The sequence below is a fragment of the Sorex fumeus genome, unplaced genomic scaffold, assembly GCF_029834395.1.
Source record: "Sorex fumeus unplaced genomic scaffold, SorFum_2.1 ptg000008l, whole genome shotgun sequence".
Taxonomy (NCBI): domain Eukaryota; kingdom Metazoa; phylum Chordata; class Mammalia; order Eulipotyphla; family Soricidae; genus Sorex; species Sorex fumeus.
The window spans coordinates 88364603-88384659 of NW_026606065.1; the positions used below are offsets into that span (position 1 = coordinate 88364603).

Here is a 20057-nt window from a genome sequence, read left to right on the forward strand (position 1 = left end):
CTATTAGAGGAAAATAGAATTAGGGGATATAAAATGGGTCATGGGAATCATTTGTATAGTGGGTATAAGACTCAGACTTCAGGTGATTGTCATAATGCAGACTACAAAGAAACATAAAAGCATAAAGTTATACATCTGAACACAGGAACATAAAATCATAAATCTATACATCTGAATCTTCAAACAATGGAGAGATGTTTAATTCCAAACATTCAAGCAAAAAATAAAGAAACAAAAGTCAATTTGGTGAGTCATTGTTAAAGGACCTAAGAAACTGGCATTAAGTGTGAGCTCATGTTTTCTCTAGGAAATAAACTGTAACTATTGGAGGGTTGCTATCTTTATATATATATATATATACACTGATGAGCATATATTCTGACAGTCAAGGGCATTTCAAAACACTTAAAAGTGAGTTTAAGAAAATACGGAAGTTTTCATACAATTGCTTTTCTCTAGAAAATATGGATATACTGAAGAATAAATATATAACACTCTGACAGCCATAAATACAATGATATAAATATAGATACGGCTAAGGCTGGAGATAGAAACAGGGATACAGAGTGGACATTGAAACAGTTATTCTGGCAAAGTTTTCTTCGCAATTTTTTTCTTCCCATTGCATCCATCTCCTTTATCTCTGTCTTGTCTTACTCTCCCTTCCCATCCTCTCCCCAGCTGCTCTCTTTCTTCTCTCTCACCATGCCTCCCAAACCACTCCTCCCCACAGGAAATGCAATCAAAATGTCACCTCCCCACCCCCCTGCCCCATCTTGCTCACAAGGGCAAGAGTTCAGGTACAAGTCCAATTGCCTGTCATATGCCATACTTATAGTTGAAAAAATTGCCGCAGGAGAATTTCTTGTCTTTGCAGCGACCACACAGATCCTGTCGATGAGGCCTCCTCAGATCTATGTATCTTTTTTTTTTAGAACAGGAACAAAAAGACTTTAAACAAGTCTAAGAGAAACAAGAAAATAACCAGTTTACGCATGAAATAATCAAATTCGTTTTTAAATAAAAGGCTCAAATTAAAATATTTCTCCACACTAACTACAGTATCTCTGACACTTACTGTCCTTTAAATTCTAGAACACTATATTTATTCTTCTTTAAAAATAAAAAACACACACACACACACAACCATACAAACTGTTGTGTTTTGTTTTGTATTTTTTAATTTGGAAACATTTTGAAGATTTTATTTCTTTTTAAAAACGATTTAAGTTTTTTAATGGAATCACTGTGAGATAGACAACTACAACGTTGTTCCTGATTGGGTTTCAGTCATACATAGTTCCAGCACCCATATCTTCACAGTGTACATTTGCTGCCACCAATTCCCCAATTTCCCTTTCACCTCCCACTGCCCACCCTGCAGCCTACGTAAGACAGACACTCTCTGAGTAGTTCATTCAATGCCATAATTTTTCAAAATGAATGATCAAAGATAATTTAGGGGGGAGGCAGTGTGATTGCACAATGGGTAAAGTGTTTTCCTCGAACATGGCCAACTGGGGTTTTATCTCTGTCGCCATCAGGAGTGATCCCTGAGTGCAGAGCCAGGAATAAGCCCTGAGCACTTCCTGGTGTGGTCCAAAAACAAAACAAAAATATAATTTTTCAAGAGATTATTACTGAGTCAATTAAGACAATAGAAAAGTCAATTAAGTTTTTGCATTTCTGCAGCCAGGTGGGAAGCAAGAGACAATTGGTGAGTATTAAATAGTTTCATCATTGAGGTTGGAATATATAAAAAAAATACTAGAGCAGTAGATCTCAAGCAGAAGTATTTTACCCACCAGCTGGAATTGACAAGGGAGGTTTTGATGGCTGTTATAAGTAGAGTGATCAAAGTCCGAGGAAATTATGTCTTCTCATTGGAAAGGCCCAATCTACTATCATTTTTAATTATTGGGGTCTTTGGTGGGGGAAGGATTGGTCTGTATGAAAGTAACACTTTCACATTCCAAATGAGAGCCTAAAATATAATTTACCAAATATTGTTCTATATTTATATCTTCTCCCATTGGTCATTGTAAGAAAAGCCTAATAGCTAAGAGTCACATGCTGTTTGATATAGCTTTCACTGTCACTGTCACTGTCCTCCCGTTGTTCATCGATTTGCTCAAGCAGGCCCAGTAACATTGTGAGACTTGTTACTGTGTTTGGCATATCTAATATATCACAGGTAGCTTTCCAGGCTTTGCTGTGTGGGCGAGATACTCTCAATAGCTTGCCAGGCACTCCAAGAGGGCCAGAGGAATCGAACTTAGGTCGACCATGTTGGTTGCATGCAAGACAAATGCCCTACCCGCTGTGCTATTGCTCCAGCCCATGATATTGCTATTATAATCATCTTATAAATATTAATTTATTTAATCTGATAATGCCTTAATACTCAGAGAAGTCTTAATAAAAATCATAATCTGCTTTAAAGATAGCTTTTAGTTTCTAACAATAATGAGGGATATAGTTTTGATCTATTCTTTACAAATGTCTATTTAAGATACTAGAACAGGATGATCATGACCTTCCTGTTGTTTGTCAATTGCCTCGAGCAGGCCCCAGTAACGTCTACTTCGTCCTAGCCCTGAGATTTTTTAAAATGTGCCTTATTCAAGGCTCTTTCAGGGTTAGGAGAATGAGACCCATCATTGTTACTGGTATTTGGCATATTGGGTACGCCACGGGGAGTTTGCCAGACTCTGCCGTGTGGGCAGGTTACATTCGGTAGCCTGTCAGTTTGTCCAAAGTAAGGATGAGTTTTGATCTATTCTTTACAAATGTCTATTTAAGATACTAGAACATGGAAATAAAAAAGATAATTTGAAGGAATTGCATTGTCACTTCATTGTCTCCCAACAACAGTCAGGAGTGATCTCTGAAACACACTGGGCAAGGTCCCACTGCCCCCCCTCCCCCCAAAAAATAACTTTGAAAACACTATAGGATTATCAAAGCATTTGGAATCAAATATAAAAATACAAGGGAGTGTGATATTTGTGAGTATTTTCTCTTTGAAAGGTATCTGCCTATTCGAGGAAGATGTAGGAAACTGGGGAAAATTTGTTTAGATTAGCTGATGAAGCTATCTTTAATCTTATATATACCACAATGGAAGAGCCCTGATTAATACTTCTGGTTTGTGTTGGAATCCTGAAAACCTACACCCAAAGAATAAGGATGAACCACAGCAGATCAAACTTCACAGATGCCAAAGATCAACTTCAAAAACAGTTTAACCCTGACTGGAAAATAATGTTCTGAAACTGCTAGTGTCCCCATCCCCTACTAGAAAAAAAGGTCTTCTGTAAAAGCAGATATTAGTCCTAGGGATCAAACAATCTCCAAAATTTTTCATCTGTAATTATCTAGTACTCCACCAAAAGTAAACAACTATGTGAAGAAACACCACATTTATAGAGAGAGCCATACTTGAAAACCAAAAAAATAAATAAATAAAGGGAAGCGACAGTTCCACAGGGAACTTAACTGATACAGTATTTTAAAAAACATACTTCATATGCTCGAGGGCAAATATTTTTCTAAAGAGTCTTATCTTTAAAAAGAAAAAAATCCATTACTGAAAAATTCTGTAATGTGACCAGTAACTCAATGCATAGCTTTAATAGTAGATGAGTTGGAGCTTAGAGAGAAATTAGAGAAAAGGTAGTTTGACTACTAAAGTTAGCAGCTTAAACTACTTTAATTGTTCAGTAGGGGATACTCAGAGTGAAACAAGGAGAGACTTAGGCATAGGAAATATAGAAGAAAGCATAAAAGGGTATACACGCTGAGAATTCTGACAGAATGACAGAAGACAGAATGACAAAAGAGATTCACTGTCACTGTATCACTGTCATCCCATTGTTCATCAATTTACTTGAGTGAGCGCCAGTAACGTGTCCATTCATCCCAGTCCTGAGATATTAGCAGCCTCTCCTTACTCGTCTTTCCCAATGCTGCCATATTGGAGGCTCTTTCAGGGTCAGAGGAATGAAGAATACGCAACGGGGAGCTTGCCAGGCTCTGCTGTGCAAACAGGATACCCTTGGTAGCTTGCCAGGCTCTTCGAGGTCTATATATATATATATATTTCCCTTCATGATTTGTTGCCTACTGTCTGAATATATATGACGTATTTTTTATTGTTATACATAATACATAAATATATAAGTTACATATATACCAAATTTAAATATTTTATATTTATGTACCTGTATGTTTATATTAAAACCTAGAGTATATTCTGACCCTAAGAATGGAGGATAATGGGCAGCTAACCATACCAGTCACCTTGGAGCCTTTTTTGGCCTTTAAACAGATCTGAATCCTTTTTACATTCTGGTGACTACTAGACTGATGGGACTTGCTAATTCCAAATGCAATACTTATTCTTTCTCTGATATTGTTGAACTGATGGGTGGGATCCAAGAACGTGACCAACCTTGTGAGTAATCACAGGTAAATGGAACGGCCTGCTGGGATGTAGGGAGCTTGGGGAGCTGACCCTTATTCCCAACAGTTGTCAAACATTTGATTCAAGGGGCTCCTTCCATCGTTTCAAACATATTTCTATACACAGTAAAGTTCATTTAAACTGTTTCCAATAGGAGCCAAAGAGATAAGATAGCAGGTAGGACATTTGTCTTGCATCAGGTTTAACAGGGTCCCAGAGCATCACCAGGAGCAATCTGAGTATTTCTGGTGTGACTCAAAAAAGACAGAAAAACAAGTTTAAAAATTAAAAAACAAACCATTTCACTCCATTAAAGAACCTTGCCAGTGCCACTTTCCCAAGATGAGACTTTCAAAAATATTTACCCCGTGTACTTACACAATGCTAGGCTGACAATTTTCCAAAAGCAATAAAATTCTCTACCTACAATTTCAGAAAATACTATGAATCTCCAGCAGAATACATACAAAGAAATCATTACTAGACATATAACACTGCTGGAAATAAAAACAAATACATTAGGCGCAAACAAGTTTAAGAATGGCCAAAGAGAACACCAGAGAGATAGCTTGAAGGGTTGAAGCACGTGACCTGCATTCATAAGGTCCTAAATGTAATCCCCAGTACAACTTGATCTCCAGAGCATGGAATGCGAAGGGGGTCCTTGTGCTTGCCTTGCTGACCCAGGTTTGCTGACCCTTGTGCTTGCATGGCTGACCCAGGTTTGATCCCCAGCAACCCAGATAGTCCGCCTAGCACTGCTGGGAGTGATACCTGAGTGCAGAGCCAGGAGTAATGCCAGAGCATCTCTTAATTGTGGCCCCAAAATAAACATCAAACAAACAAAGGAAATAATTTTTAAAAGAATGAAAAGACTAGGGTAGAGAAAGGTGGGGGTTTTGAAGTTTGCCTGACATATGGCTAACCCTGGTTCAATTTCTTTTTTGGTGGGGGAGGGGGCACTTGAGGAGCTACACCAGCAGTGCTCAGGAGTTCCTACTGGCTCTGCAGTCAGGAATCAAACCCAGAGGGCTCAGGGGATCATATAGGATCTGGGTGTTGAACCCGAGTTGGCACATGCAAGGCAAGCTCTCTGGACCTGCTGTACTATTACCCTGACTCCAGCCTTGGTTTAATTTCCCAGAACCACATATGGTCCCCTGAGAACCGCCAGGTACATTCCTTGAGCACAGAGCCAGGAATAAGCCCTGAGCACAGCCAGATATGACCCCAAAATAAACGATGCAACTAATGGGGTTAAGGAGATAGCTCAAAGGGCTGGAGCACATGTCTTACATGCTTGAGGCCCCAAGTTCCATATCTGGCCTGCTGAGAACCACTAGTTGTCAGCTGCCTGGCGTGTTTGGGCAAGTATTGCTGACAGTGGGCGGGCCTGGATCTTCTGAACCTAAATAAGTATTGCATTTGGAATTAGCAAAGTCCCATCAGTCGAGTAGTCACCAGAATGTAAAAAGGATTCAGATCTGTTTAAAAGCCAAAAAAGGCTCCAAGGTGACCGGTATGGTTAGCTGCCCATTATCCTCCATTCTTAGGGTCAGAAATTCTCAGGACCACCTCCAGCCCCTATCCTGCCAAAATGTAAACACTGCAGATACAAAAGATAAGTGTTTTATCTGCTTACCTGACATTGGATTGCTTCTACTCGGTAAGGGTTAAAACTCTTCCGGCATTTGCAACAGAGTTGTTTGAAATAAACCTAAAGAGAAATTTGTCTTCTTTTAATGCAGGTTGATATGTACTCAAGGCTCCCAGTTCCTAATCCAAGGAATCCATTCCCTGACCTTTAACTCACTCTTTAACCCAGTGTTCTTACCCACTCTCTATCCTCAGCTCTGGTCTATCGATTACTTTTCTTACTCTTGGACTTCATGCGCCTCACCTGTAAAAATTTTTTTATAGTTCTGAGAAATTGCCCAATAATTACAGAGTTCATAGTAAATTCTTCAATGGGCAGTAATTGTCAATTTTATTCATTGCACCAGGTAGACCCTTGACCTTTAGTCCCAGACTAAAGGTTAAATTAGCCCCTACATTTTCAATTTTCAATAGCCCCTACCTCCTTGAACTTAAATTTATCATTAACCACCAATTATTCACATGGTTTCTAGGACTTGTGCATCATTCTCTACACATTTTCTCTCTGCCTTACTTGATGAACCCCTCTTCCTATTGATCCTTTAAAATCCTGAGGGAAGAGTGACAGTACAGGGGGTAGGGTGCTTGCCTTGCACACGGCCAACCTGGATTCAATCCCTGACACTTCACATATTCAATCCCAAGCACCCTATATGGTCCCCCAAGTTCATCAGGAGTGATCCCTGAACATTGCTGTGTGTGACTCAAAAGCCCCCCAAAAACCATTTTAAAAAAAAGATAAAATCTTGCTTGGATTATTTTTCTTCCTGTGTCATTTTGTTATTTTTGCATCACTTCCATCCCATAGGTGTCACTGAATCTACCACTGAATTTCATTTCCTCTATGTCACTTCTGTCAGAATATATTTCTTGAGGATGAGTTTTGTGTGTTGTTCTTCATATCCCAGTGTCTTAGATTAAACCCACTGGGCTTTTTCTTTATGACAAAAAAGGAGAATAATTTTTAAACATAGCTTAGAAATCTGACATAGATCAGGAATATAGCTAGCACATATCTACATCTATATATATAGATACATATATTCCATATCTATATAGATGTATCTATATGTAAATATATAGATATAAAGATATGTGCGTGCGTTTGTGTATATGTATATACATATATGATGCTTCAGGTTCAACTCCCATTCTCCTCAAACAACAAAAACTTATCTATTTGCTTCCAAGGTCTAGCCTAAATGTCAAGGTTTCATTCAGATCTTAGCATGGGTTTTTTGCCCTCTGCCTTTGGCCAGAAAAGTATTTTCTAAAAGGTAATGACACAGGGAATTCAAATTTAAGCACTTGTGCTTATAAAAGTTAATGAACTATGGGCTGTTCATTTAACATACATGGGGGTTAAGGCCCATGCCTTGCAATGCAGTGACCCTAGTACAATCCCTGGCACCGCATATTCCACATTGCTGGGTGTCGCCCTAAAGATCCCCTGCACGTAGGAACTGATCCAGGAGGGGCCCCTGGGCCTCCTGATCACCACATGGAAGACCAAAAACAAAACCAAAAACAAACAAAAAACATGAGCTAGATTGGAGGTGTAATACAAAGAAATTGCCATGCTCCGTGAAAGGAGACGGATAATCAAATGATCATGTACAATGACCCTGTTCAAGAAAACTTGGAAATGCAAAATGTAATGTAAACTCTTCTCCCATTTGAATACAGTGATAACTCAAATTAACCTGGAGACTTAAAATTAAGTCTCTAGCTGATTAAAGTTTACAGTGAATTCTTGCTCCACCTTGTGGACAGATTGGAAATCTCCTAACCTGATCCCAGTCAAAATGTGATAATGGAAAGTCTTCTATGCAAGAGTTCATCGACATAAACTGACAGTTTGTCCAAAAGGACTACCAGACACCAAGATATGGTCCAGAAGCCGAGGAGCTCAGTGGGTCGACTATTTCAGTCAAATTCAAACATTTCCAGAGCACACGTGATACGCCTGGCTCCGAGAATGCAAAGCTGAATGTGACAGTCTTATGCTCATGCACTACTGGGAAACATTTTCCCTCCACTTAACATCTACACCTATTCCCATGCCCCACCCATTTGTTCTTACCTTCTTGGTTCCAGCTATGCACCACACATAAGCACTCTCCCATCTGGTCTTACAATCTTTACAGTGAAAATAGCCATATTTTGGTTCCAAAAACTGCAAGTGGACGCGGGAGAGGAAGAAAGGGACATCATTAAGCATGATGAGGGAGTACGGGTAAGGGAAAGAGGCTTGGATTCTGTTTTCCTTCCTGCCTATACAAGTAAGACAAAACTGAAAACTCACCTTAGGCTCGGTCATACCTATTCTCAAAGCCACTACGCTGACTTAACATCTTATCTCTCAAGGGTTCCTCTGGGCCTCTTGCTGTCTCTCCTATCCTTCCCCTCCATTTTCCACCATGTCACAATCAGAGTCTTCACAATACAAAAACCTGAACACACATTTCACATACACGGAAACTTCATACCAAAGAACCTAGACTTTCGGTGTTTAAAGGTTGAGAGTTGGCATCTTATCTTACAGGGAAAGTAGGGAGAGTCACAAAACACAGGGCATATAAAATAATCTTTTAGGACGTCTTCCCTTTCAACAAAGAGAAGAAGCAAGCAAAGATTTCACTTTTATTGCCTCAAAAAGAGACAAGAGGATGGAGAGGGAAAGGAAGTTCACCTGGAAGTTGGATCTTCCAAGACGCTGGGAGGCATCTCCTTGTGGCTGCTCGCTCTTCCATTCTGGAGACCCCTTGGCATCTTCCTCCCCCAATTTATTCCAATACCAGAGTTGCTCCTGCTGGTCTTCTTCCACCCTTGGCACCGATGGCTGCTGCTGTTTGCTTTCTGCAGGACATGGAAGCACCTTCTTCTCTCTGCTGTCCTCATCCTTCCACAGCTTGAATAAGCTCCTGTGGCTGATGGTCTGGCAACAGGCCCTCCAGGATGGCAGGGGCGTCTTCTGATTCCAGCCGCTGCGTGAATTGTGAGGCCCCAGTGAGCACTGTACAGCTTTGTCCACTCGAGGACTCACCTGCACGCCCATCTCCTTGGTGTTGGCTTTGCCCAGCAGCAGGTTCAGGTTGGGGTTCATCTGGGAGAGTATAGCCCTAAACTGCACCCTCTTATAAGGGTCCACATAGTAGTGAGGGATATTCGCAGGCACCAAAAGCCCTGTTCTGGCCAGGAAAGTGGGGGGACCCATGTTTTTCCTCCAGTCAGGCTGGAATCCAGGCTGGCCCAAAGGCATCGGGTTTCCATATCCTGGGTACAAACCATAGGGAACACGGGCAAAGCGCTCCATCTGGCCACCAGGAACCCAAGCACAGCGCAGTATCCAAGTCCAGCCCGTGTCCTAACTAGGCTTGGTTCAGGCCCATCTTCAAGCTTCTCTATTTATTTCAGGTTCTGATGGGAGCTGCTGCTGATTACCCTAATTGAAAGACACACATCTGCCTACTTGCTGAAGTCTCCTTCCACTAATTGCTTTCTCCTTGCTCCTCACGTTAACCGGGGGACTTAAAAATTCACTGTTCCTGAGTCTTTTCCAAGGCTGTTTTTCATTTCCCACTTCTTATTCCCACACACAAGCTTTACTTAACAATCCATTGCTTTTCATATTTGAGATCTTAACCAATTCTAGGATTTGTAAAACAGAGAGTCAATCACAGACAACTAGTACATTATTTGGGCAGTTACACTGGAAGAATAAGAAGGAATATTGTGGAAAGTTAATGAATGGAAATGAATGGTACCACAGGAGCAAAGAACATCAGGTGATGCATGGGCTGTTGGGGAGGAAGTTGTGTATACAAAGACAATATATTTCAGAGAACTATATGACATGATGATAAGGTAAAGGCCCTCCCATTGATCGTCGATTTGCTCGAGCAGGCCCAGTAACGTCTCCATTGGAGACTTTTGTTGTTACTGTGTCTGGGCTGGAGCGATAGCACAGCGGTAGGGCATTTGCCTTGCACGCAGCCAACATGGCCGACCCGAGTTTGATTCCTCCGCCCCTCTCGGAGAGCCCGGCAAGATACCGAGAGTGTCTCGCCCTCGCGGCAGAGCCTGGCAAGCTCCCCGTGACGTATTCGATATGCCAGACACAGTAACAACAAAGTCTCCAATGGAGACGTTCCTGGGCCCGCTCGAGCAAATCGATGATCAACGGGAGGGCCTTTACTTTACTTTATATGACATGATAACGGTTCTCATTAGTTCACTAATTTACTTTCACAAATCATTAGTTCTCTGCTATGAGGATCCTCCCCTCAGGAGTCTGGGAGGGGGATTGACTTAGAAGGTAAAAGTAGATTTAATCACAGATACCTAAGTTTATGAAATCAAATACAGTAGAATTGAAATTTATTTCTCACAATATGAACCAATTATAAGGTTATAATAAAATTAAACATGCTATTGCTTATAAAGCACAAATCAGAATCAGCCAAAAATGTTCTATATATGATAGTTTTCAATGAAGAATGGAGAAAGGACCCTAGATAATCATAAGACTTGACATCCATCTGTAATGGTTTCCTGCTACAGATTAAGGATTATTGATTATGGGGCTAAAACAACACCTGGTGAACAGAGTGGAATTCACATTTTTATCTAATCCTATCTTGTTTCCACTGTTCAGTTTAAGAACAGTTTGGTGTCTGAGAAATAATACAAAGATAAGACCTTGCCTTGCCTGCCCAACTTGAGTTTGATCCAAGTTGTATGACCATAGTATGATGGCCACCTACCCCAGCATTGCTTAGGGGCACTCCTGAAGTAGAGCTGTGAGCCAGGAAGAGCCCCTGAATGCCACAGGTGTGATCCAACACTCTGCCCCCTTCCCTCCGATCCTTCTGGTACTGATGAGCCCATCTAAGACGCGAGAATTACTTTTCTCACTTTATCTCTAGATAAAGGGAGAGATGTGGCACTGACAAGGTAATGCAATGATGAGAATATGGCACTATATCGCCGGTGCTATGTAATGCACGAAATATTGGATTACTTGGATATATTTATTTGGATTTCAACCTATGCCTTAAACAGTTAACTCTAAGTCCAGATTTCATTTTTGTGTTTTTATCTTTTTAGTGATTTTTGAAAAAAGTGGTGGAGGAGGGCAGCAGGTCAATTCTGGAAGGAGCAAAGGTCTGTGGTCAGTTCTCACCTCCTGAATCCTGTGCAGAATTTTCTAGGTCATGAAAAAACGCAAATTTTGCACAGTGTTAGGCAAGTTACAGTCCTTGCTTTCCGGACTATCTCTCAGGCTGAACTGATAAAACGATGAACTGGGAGACTGCAAACGGCAGAAGAGAGTGTCACACAACTGCACCATTTCTCAAGCAGGGAAAAAGACTCAGGTTTTGGGAATTTGCTAGAGAAACATGCAAGCCAGCCCGGAACGTCCTCTGACTCCCAATCTACTCTGTAAGGACCATCCGGCTGGGCAAGAAGCAGTCTAGCCCCCGGCCAAGGATCCCCTCTGGGATGTCTAAAGTCGGCCCGTTTTCAGGGGCCGCCGCAGACCCCGGGGCCACGTGCGGAACGGGATGAGCCAAAGAAGGGCCGAGTCGGGGAGTATACACGAGGAGGGGCTTTTCCTGCAGAGACCGAGGCCTCGGGGCTGCAGATCCTCGGGGGAGCGAGAAGCAGCGCGCCCGCTCCCGCTCCTCCCGAAGGCCGCCAGGACGAGCCGCGCGGGGCACGAGCACCCGGCCTCGGTGACAGCGCCGGGGGGCGGCGGAGGCGCGGCGAGGCCCGGACTTCCGGGTGGAGCGCGCGCTGCGTCTGACGTCACGGCGTCCTCGCGAGACGTGGGCGAGCGGGCTTTTGGCGCGAGTGTCCGAAAGGAGCGGGCGGGGCTGGCCGGGGAGCGGCTGCCGCGGGCCGCGGGGGTCGCTGGTGTCTGGCGGAGCCGCGGCCCTTTCCCCGCCTCCCGAGGCCTGACGAGCGCTGCGCTCCCGGAGGCGGTTAGTGCGGCTGGGGTGGGAGGAGCCCGCGTCCCGCCTCTCCCGGGGGTCTTGCGCTCCGCGGGGACCCCCGGCACGGAGACCCCCGAGACCCGCCCTTCCGGCCCGGGCCGCTTCCTTGCCGCCCTGCGGGCCCCGGAGCTGACCCGGCAGCCCCGCGGCTGTTTCCTCCCGGGAGGCGAGATTCGCTTTTCCTCAGGTGCCGTCGCTGCTCTCTGCGGAAGCGTCTCGCAGCCTGCGGCTCCCTCGCTCGGCCTCCCTCGACCCGGGTGGGGGCCGCTGCCCCCAGATGCGCGACGGGCACCAGGAGGAGGTGGTGGGCGGCAGCGACGGCAGTGGCGGCGCGGCCACTGGCCACGCGCGCGACAGGTTCGCAGAATCCACCGCGGACGCGCCTTGGAGCTGGTCGCTCCTCCTGGCTGACAGCGCGAGTGCAAAATGTGTCCGTTGCTGTGGGTCCAGAGGAGACCGGGGTCTCGGGGACGGCGTAACTTGAGACGCGGCTTCACCGCTCGCGAGTTTTACCTCAGGCACGGAGAGGACCAAAAGCTGCAGCCTTGTGAAGTGGTTTTTTTTGGTTGTTTACTCTGTTTCAGGCTCGTTTACCAGAGGGCTCAGAGTGACGTGAGAGGTGAAAATGCCTCTTGGATGCAAAGAGAGGCCAACGTTTTGGGAAGTTTTTCAGACGCGATGCAACCCAGCAGGTATCGGCAAGTTATGTGTGGATTGATCCGTTGCACTGAGCAGATGTTTTCAAGATATGTAAATCCCATTCATAGCCCGGCAAGCTACCGAGAGTATTCGATATGCCAGACACAGTAACAACAAAGTCTCCAATGGAGACGTTACTGGGCCCGCTCGAGCAAATCGACGATCAACGGGAGGGCCTTTACCTTTTACCTTTACTTGCAGAAAACAACCCAGAGTTTCATGCTTTTGCTTCCGTCGCAAACTATTCTTTTGAGACTCATACATGCAGGTAGGAAAATGCTCATTCGGAGTCTGGGAAGTTTAGCATAAAGGGCTGAAATGTCAGCCTGGCTTGAGGAGACTCCGGGTTCCGTTCCAGCAACACTGAATGTTAGTACGAGTGCCTCCTCTGGCGCTGCCCCCCTCACCCAAAAGTCTATATATGGTTAATACAATAACTGAAGACCCCATGGAAAGTGGGAACTGATGCAGTGTGCAATACAAAGAATTGTTTTTATTCTGAGGGTGGGGGCTGGGACTTTTGCTGCCCAGGGACTGTTCCTGTCTGCTCTGAAGTGACCCAGACCATGTAAAGAAAACCATATGTGACACCAGAGATACGCTCCGAGGAACTGTCTTTTGGGCCCCCAAGATAGTTTTTAAAGTGCAGAGTTTGTAGCAAATAGAAAGCATTGGAATGTCTCTTTTATTTTTTATTTATTTATTTTCGGGGTCCGCAGCGTGCAAGGCAAACGCCCTGCCCGCTGTGCTATCTCTCCAGCCCCTGGAGTGTCTCTTTTAACGGAAGTTGTCCAGCTTTGTGGTCTTAAGCTGTTATAATCGTCATACCTATGTGTAATATGAATAAAAAAAAACTAACTGGCAAAAAAAATGGCATAACTTTTTTTGGTTTGGAGGTTCTGGGTTTTTTTTTTTTCTTGTTTGTATGGTTTTTTGTTTTTGTTTTTGACTGTGCATTCAGGAGTTCCTCCTGGCAGGCCTCAGGAGACCATCTGAGGTGGGGATGAACCCTGGTAGGCACGTGCAAGACAAACACCCTACATGCTGAACTATCCCTCTGCCCCACCCCCCAAAAACAAAACAAAACAAAAAAACACACAGCAGAACTCTTACGAAATTTGGTTACCAGAGGGGTAAAGGGCTGGGAGGAGTGGGAGGAATGAGCAGTGGAGTCTTTTTGGTGGTGGGGTTACCCTAATGGTGGGTGTAAAGAGTGTTTTATAGAGGTGTGAAGCTAACCCCTAAATCTCAACTGGAGGTAAGTAATAAAATAATAAAGTAAAAGCAACATAGGGTTTCCTTTGTGTAAGTTACTAGATTAGAATATAAAAATACTCAATTAAAAGTCATTGTAGGGGCCAGAGAGATAGTACAGCAGGTAGGGCACTTGGTTTGTGTGGGACTAAATTGCATTAGAACCCAGCAATGTTTCAAATTTTAAAAGTCTCTCTCTCTCTCTCTCTCTCTCTCTCTCTCTCTCTCTCTCTCTCTCTGTCTCTGTCCTATTGTTCATCGATTTGCTCAAGCGTGCCCAGTAACATCTCCATTGGAGACTTTGTTGTTACTGTTTTTGGCGTATTGAATACATCACAGGTAGCTTGCCGGGCTCTCCGAGAGGGGCAGAGAAAACGAACTCGGGTCGGCCATGTTGGCTGCGTGTAAGGCAAATGGCCCTACCTGCTGTGCTATTGCTCCAGCCCTTCAAATTTTAAAAAGTCTAAAAATGTTTTAGTTCTCACTTCAAATGTTATATTGTACTATTTGCAAAAACTTGTCATTTTCCCTGCATTAATAGGGTCATTTCATTCCTTGAAAAAATTGCCAGTTCATCCAGCTCAAAAGTGTTCTTACTAATAAAAATGACATTCCATGTGTCAGTGCTAATTGGGCTCACAGCTCAGAAATTTTATGCATACTTTCTATTAAGAGAACTGGAACACCATATACTGTCCATATCCCCAGCACCATATACTGTTCCCCAAAACCCACCAAGAGAAAACCTTCAGCACTGCCAGATGTGTCCCCTGCCCTCCTATCCCCCCAAAAAGTGGGGGGGGGGGGGGCTGGAGAGATAGTACAGTGGGTAAGGCTCTTGCCTTGCAAGTTCCTTTTCCTGGTTTGATATTGATACTTTACATGGTCTCCAAGCCCACCAGGAGTGATCCCTGAGTGCAGAGCCAGGAATAAGCCCTGGACAAAGCCAGGTGTGGCCAAAAGAAAAACAAAAATGCATAAATGCATTTTTAGGATGCAAGGGGGGAAAGTGCTCTGCAGTTGGACTTGAATACAACTAGTTTTTAACTAGTTCATTAAGAACATTCATGAGTTAAACTGAATTTTTTTCTTCACAACAAATACATGGTGAAGTAGACAGTGGTTTCTGATATAGTTTATAGCCATCCCTTTGTCTAAATCAAAGGTGTCATCACCTTTACATACCACTGATGCAAATGTCAATGTTGTGTGAAAGGCCTTAGTGTTGCTGTGAAAATAATTTTGACATGGTTAGTCTCTTGAAAGGATCTTGGAGATCATTCCACAAAATTTTCCACTGATTATCCTGTTAGACTCACTGCTTTAAAAATCAATAGATTATAGTAGAAATTTGTTAATTTCCTTTAATGTAGAATATGTTTTCCTTTTTCTTTTTTGCTTTTTTTTTTCTTTCTTTTTGGGTCACACCTGGAGATGCACAGGGGTTACTCCTGGCTCTGCACTCAGGAATTACTCCGACGGTGCTCAGGAGACCATATGGGATGCTGAAAATTGAACTGGGGTTGGCCACATGCAAGGCCAGTGCCCTTCCTGCTGTGCTATCGCTCTATTCCCCTTTTTACTTTTTTTGCCCCCTGATTTTTGGGACACATCCCTATGCTCAGCGCTTCTGTGATGAGGGATCACTCCTCACAGTTTTAGGAATTAAATCTGTTGTCTGAGTGCAAAGCAAGCTCCTTACGCATTTGTACTTTTCCTGGCCTTCAAAAACTTTATGCCATTTTTATTTGTGCATCTACATACACAGATTTATCATATCCATTTACAGTTTCTTATATGGATTATATCTGTTGAATACATTCTTACTATGAATTTTTATTCCTGAATCCTCAGTATAAAATTAGAAACTTTACAGCAATAAAATTAACAGTTCATTAAAACTAATATAGGTGTGTGAACTTGTTATAACTTACTACAGATTCATAAAATAACAATAATTATGCTCTTTAAAGTCACCAGAATGTAAAAAGGATTCAGATCTGTTTAAAAGCCAAAAAAGGCTCCAAGGTAACCGGTATAGTTTGCTGCCCATTATCCTCCATTCTTAGGGTCAGAATATACTCTAGGTTTTAATATAAACATACATGCACATAAATATAAAAATATTTAAATGTGGTATATATGTAATTTATATATTTATGTATTATGTATAACAATAAAATACTTCATATATTCAGACAGTAGGCAACAAATCATGAAGGGAAATATATACATATATAAATACATATATATATATATAGACCTAGAAGAGCCTGGCAAGCTACCAAGGGTATCCTGTTTGCACAGCAGAGCCTGGCAAGCTCCCCATTGTGTATTCTTCATTCCTCTGATCCTGAAAGAGCCTCCAATATGGCAGCATTGGGAAAGACGAGTAAGGAGAGGCTGCTAATATCTCAGGACTGAGATGAAAGGACACGTTACTGGCACTCAAGTAAATTGATGAACAGTGGGATGACAGTGATACAGTGACAGTGAATCTCTTTTGTCATTCTGTCTTCTGTCATTCTGTCAGAATTCTCAGCGTGTATACCCTTTTATGCTTTCTTCTATATTTCCTATGCCTAAGTCTCTCCTTGTTTCACTCTGAGTATCCCCTACTGAACAATTAAAGTAGTTTAAGCTGCTAACTTTCGTAGTCAAACTACCTTATCTCTAATTTCTCTCTAAGCTCCAACTCATCTACTATTAAAGCTATGTATTGAATTACTGGTCACATTACAGAATTTTTCAGTAATGGATTTTTTTCTTTTTAAAGATAAGACTCTTTAGAAAAATATTTGCCCTCGAGCATATGAAGTATGTTTTTTAAAATACTGTATCAGTTAAGTTCCCTGTGGAACTGTCGCTTCCCTTTATTTATTTATTTTTTTGGTTTTCAAGTATGGCTCTCTATAAATGTGGTGTTTCTTCACATAGTTGTTTACTTTTGGTGGAGTACTAGATAATTACAGATGAAAAATTTTGGAGATTGTTTGATCCCTAGGACTAATATCTGCTTTTACAGAAGACCTTTTTTTCTAGTAGGGGATGGGGACACTAGCAGTTTCAGAACATTATTTTCCAGTCAGGGTTAAACTGTTTTTGAAGTTGATCTTTGGCATCTGTGAAGTTTGATCTGCTGTGGTTCATCCTTATTCTTTGGGTGTAGGTTTTCAGGATTCCAACACAAACCAGAAGTATTAATCAGGGCTCTTCCATTGTGGTATATATAAGATTAAAGATAGCTTCATCAGCTAATCTAAACAAATTTTCCCCAGTTTCCTACATCTTCCTCGAATAGGCAGATACCTTTCAAAGAGAAAATACTCACAAATATCACACTCCCTTGTATTTTTATATTTGATTCCAAATGCTTTGATAATCCTATAGTGTTTTCAAACAGTTATTTTTTTGGGGGGAGGGGGGCAGTGGGACCTTGCCCAGTGTGTCTCAGAGATCATTCCTGCTGTTGTTGGGAGACAATGAAGTGACAATGCAATTCCTTCAAATTATCTTTTTTATTTCCATGTTCTAGTATCTTATATAGACATTTGTAAAGAATAGATCAAAACTATATACCTCATTATTGTTAGAAACTAAAGTTATCTTTAAAGCAGATTATGATCTGAATCCTTTAAGACTTCTCGGAGTTTTAAGGCATAATCAGATTCATGATCACAGTCCTCCTATTGTTCATCAATTTGCTCGAGCGGGCCCAGTAACGTCTCCTTCATGAGACTTGTTGTTACTGTGTTTGGCATATTGAATACGTCACGGGCAGCTTGCCAGGCTCTGCTGAGCGGGCGAGATACTCTCAGTAGCTTGCCGGGCTCTCTGAGAGGGGCAGAGGAATCGAACTCGGGTCGGCCATGTTGGCTGTGTGCAAGGCATGCGCCCTACCGCTGTGCTATCGCTCCAATAAATTAATTTATAAAATGATTATAATAGCTATAACATGGGCTGGAGCAATAGCACAGCGGGTAGGGCGTTTGTCTTGCATGCCGCCAACATGGCCGACCTAAGTTCCATTCCTCCGCCCCTCTTGGAGAGTCTGGCAAGCTGCCGATAGTATCTTGCCCACGAGCAAAGCCTGGCAATTTCCCTTGGAACACTTCCCAAAACAGTTCCGATCTCCAAGTTTCGGGAGACTCCCACCCTTGATCTTCTGGCTTTAAGGTCATGGCTGATCCACCATTGACACCAGCCTCAGGAAAACAGAGCTTTCATTTTGGGTTCCCCAAATCTGCCCACACTATTTTTAACCACATTTGGTTCTGCTCTGGAGACCACATGGTGCCATATATTGAGCCCAACCCTCCACACACAAAGCATTTCCACTGATGATGTGTATTGAAAAAATGAATACAAAGCCCTGCCCTCTCTCACCACCTGTGGTGGTCTTGCACTAGTTCCTGCACCTGGGACGGCCGAAGGCAATGGGTGGATGAAGGAGGAACCAAGGGCCAGGTGGGCCGCCTCTCCGTTCTCCTCTCCATTCTCCTCCAATCTCCTCACCATTCTCCCGATTCTCCTCTATCCTTCTCTTCCCGATTCTCCTTGATACTCACCTCTCCCCATCCTCCTCTCTGCTCCTCCTCCTCTATTCTCCTCCTTCCACTTCTCCTGGACTCCTCCTCGATCTTCCTCTCTCTGCTCACTCTTACAGCCTTAGTTATATCCCCAAATCATGAAAGGCTGGGGTACAATCACACATAGGTGTGGTCATACGATCAACAGATGTAAAATTCTACCCTTAGGGAAAGCTTCTCCTTGGACAAATCCAGCAAGGTGACCCACCTAAGGGCAACCCATCTAGGGGTATATTTCTTCTTTCTTTAGTCCTACAACCATTTAAACATTCATCTTAACTCTACTTCTTAATAATATTAGTCATTTTGTTGGACACAGTAATAGATACATTAAGTAGGGTGGCTCTCTGGGACATCTTGTTATAGATCTCAGACTACAGTACTCAGGCCAGATTAGTCTTTCCTAACCCTAGCAGGGTCCTATTCTGTTGTTACTCCTTGGATCATGACAGAATTTGTCCGTGACCATGCTCTTAACTTAGAGTTAAGTATTATGGAGCTTAGCCTGGCCCATTTCGATGCCAGGGTAGCTCACAGCTTGCTCTGTGCCCATCCAGCCTCTCTTTGGGACCCTGATTTTGGGGTGCTAGGAGCTGAGGGCAACTGAAGCTTAAGTTGAGAAAACATGTCCAGGAATATATATTATTCAGGGTCAGTTCACTCCCAAGTTACAAAAGCATCATTGTCTTCCTGTGTCTATACAAAAAGGACATTGCTCTAAAGTAACTATGCAAAGGACATAAGGAGAAAAGCAAAGCATTATTTAACTTACAAATGCAGAGTCCTTCGAAGGATTTGATCTTACGAGTCAAAAGAGCCTGCTTTGGGGAAAAAGGTGTTTGCCTGGTAGGTGAAGCAGAGCACAGGGAAGAGGTTACAAATAAACACAGAAGAATGGGAATATCATGGGAGCACTGTGATGGGTATAACCCAATAAATCTAAACTCCCTACAGCCAGGGAGGAAGGAAAAACCAATGTTATCCTACATCTCCCCTTTTCTGTTTACAAAAACACAAACATTTAAAATAGCAAGAGGAACAATTCCAATCACAAAAGTCTTATTTGTTGTACTAAAATTTCAGTCCACCCCTGAACCCACAGCAGTGCTTATTGGAAAGTGCCCAATTGTCCTGCGCTATCTTGCTGGCCTACTACACACACTTTGAAAAAACACAAGTGGATTTTCAAATTTCAAATTTTCAATGAGATTGAGTTAATCTCATTGAGCCCCCAATTTTCTGAAACCCTGGGACTGATAGATATATGTGGTTACTCACACAGCTTTGGAATTCAACACCGAACTCTGTACTAGCTTGACTAACCTGGCTTCTGCTTCAATGAGGATGCAGTGTTGCGTACTACCTGAGGTGCCATGGAACATCAGGGCGACTCCA

At 42.8% G+C, this 20057-nt stretch overlaps 1 protein-coding gene across 1 annotated transcript; it reads right to left on the reverse strand.

Moving 5' to 3' along the window:
* Positions 1–819: 819 nt before the first annotated feature.
* Positions 820–9437, reverse strand: LOC130019384 (protein ZAR1-like). The gene is made up of 4 exons (XM_056110022.1): positions 8814–9437; positions 8205–8297; positions 6108–6182; positions 820–963 (listed from the first exon to the last, which is right to left on the reverse strand). The coding sequence occupies exons 1-4, from the start codon at positions 9435–9437 to the stop codon at positions 820–822; spliced, it is 936 nt and encodes a 311-aa protein (XP_055965997.1).
* Positions 9438–20057: the final 10620 nt, after the last annotated feature.

What these genes read in the sequence shown, in the direction of transcription:
- LOC130019384 (XM_056110022.1), bottom strand. Translation starts at nt 9,437, where the DNA reads ATGGAGCGCTTTGCCCGTGTTCCCTATGGTTTGTACCCAGGATATGGA. An exon ending in TTGGAAGATCCAACTTCCAG is followed by an intron (nt 8,298 to 8,813) that starts GTGAACTTCCTT and finishes GTCCACTTGCAG; the next exon opens with TTTTTGGAACCAAAATATGG. An exon ending in GCATAGCTGGAACCAAGAAG is followed by an intron (nt 6,183 to 8,204) that starts GTAAGAACAAAT and finishes ATTTCTCTTTAG; the next exon opens with GTTTATTTCAAACAACTCTG.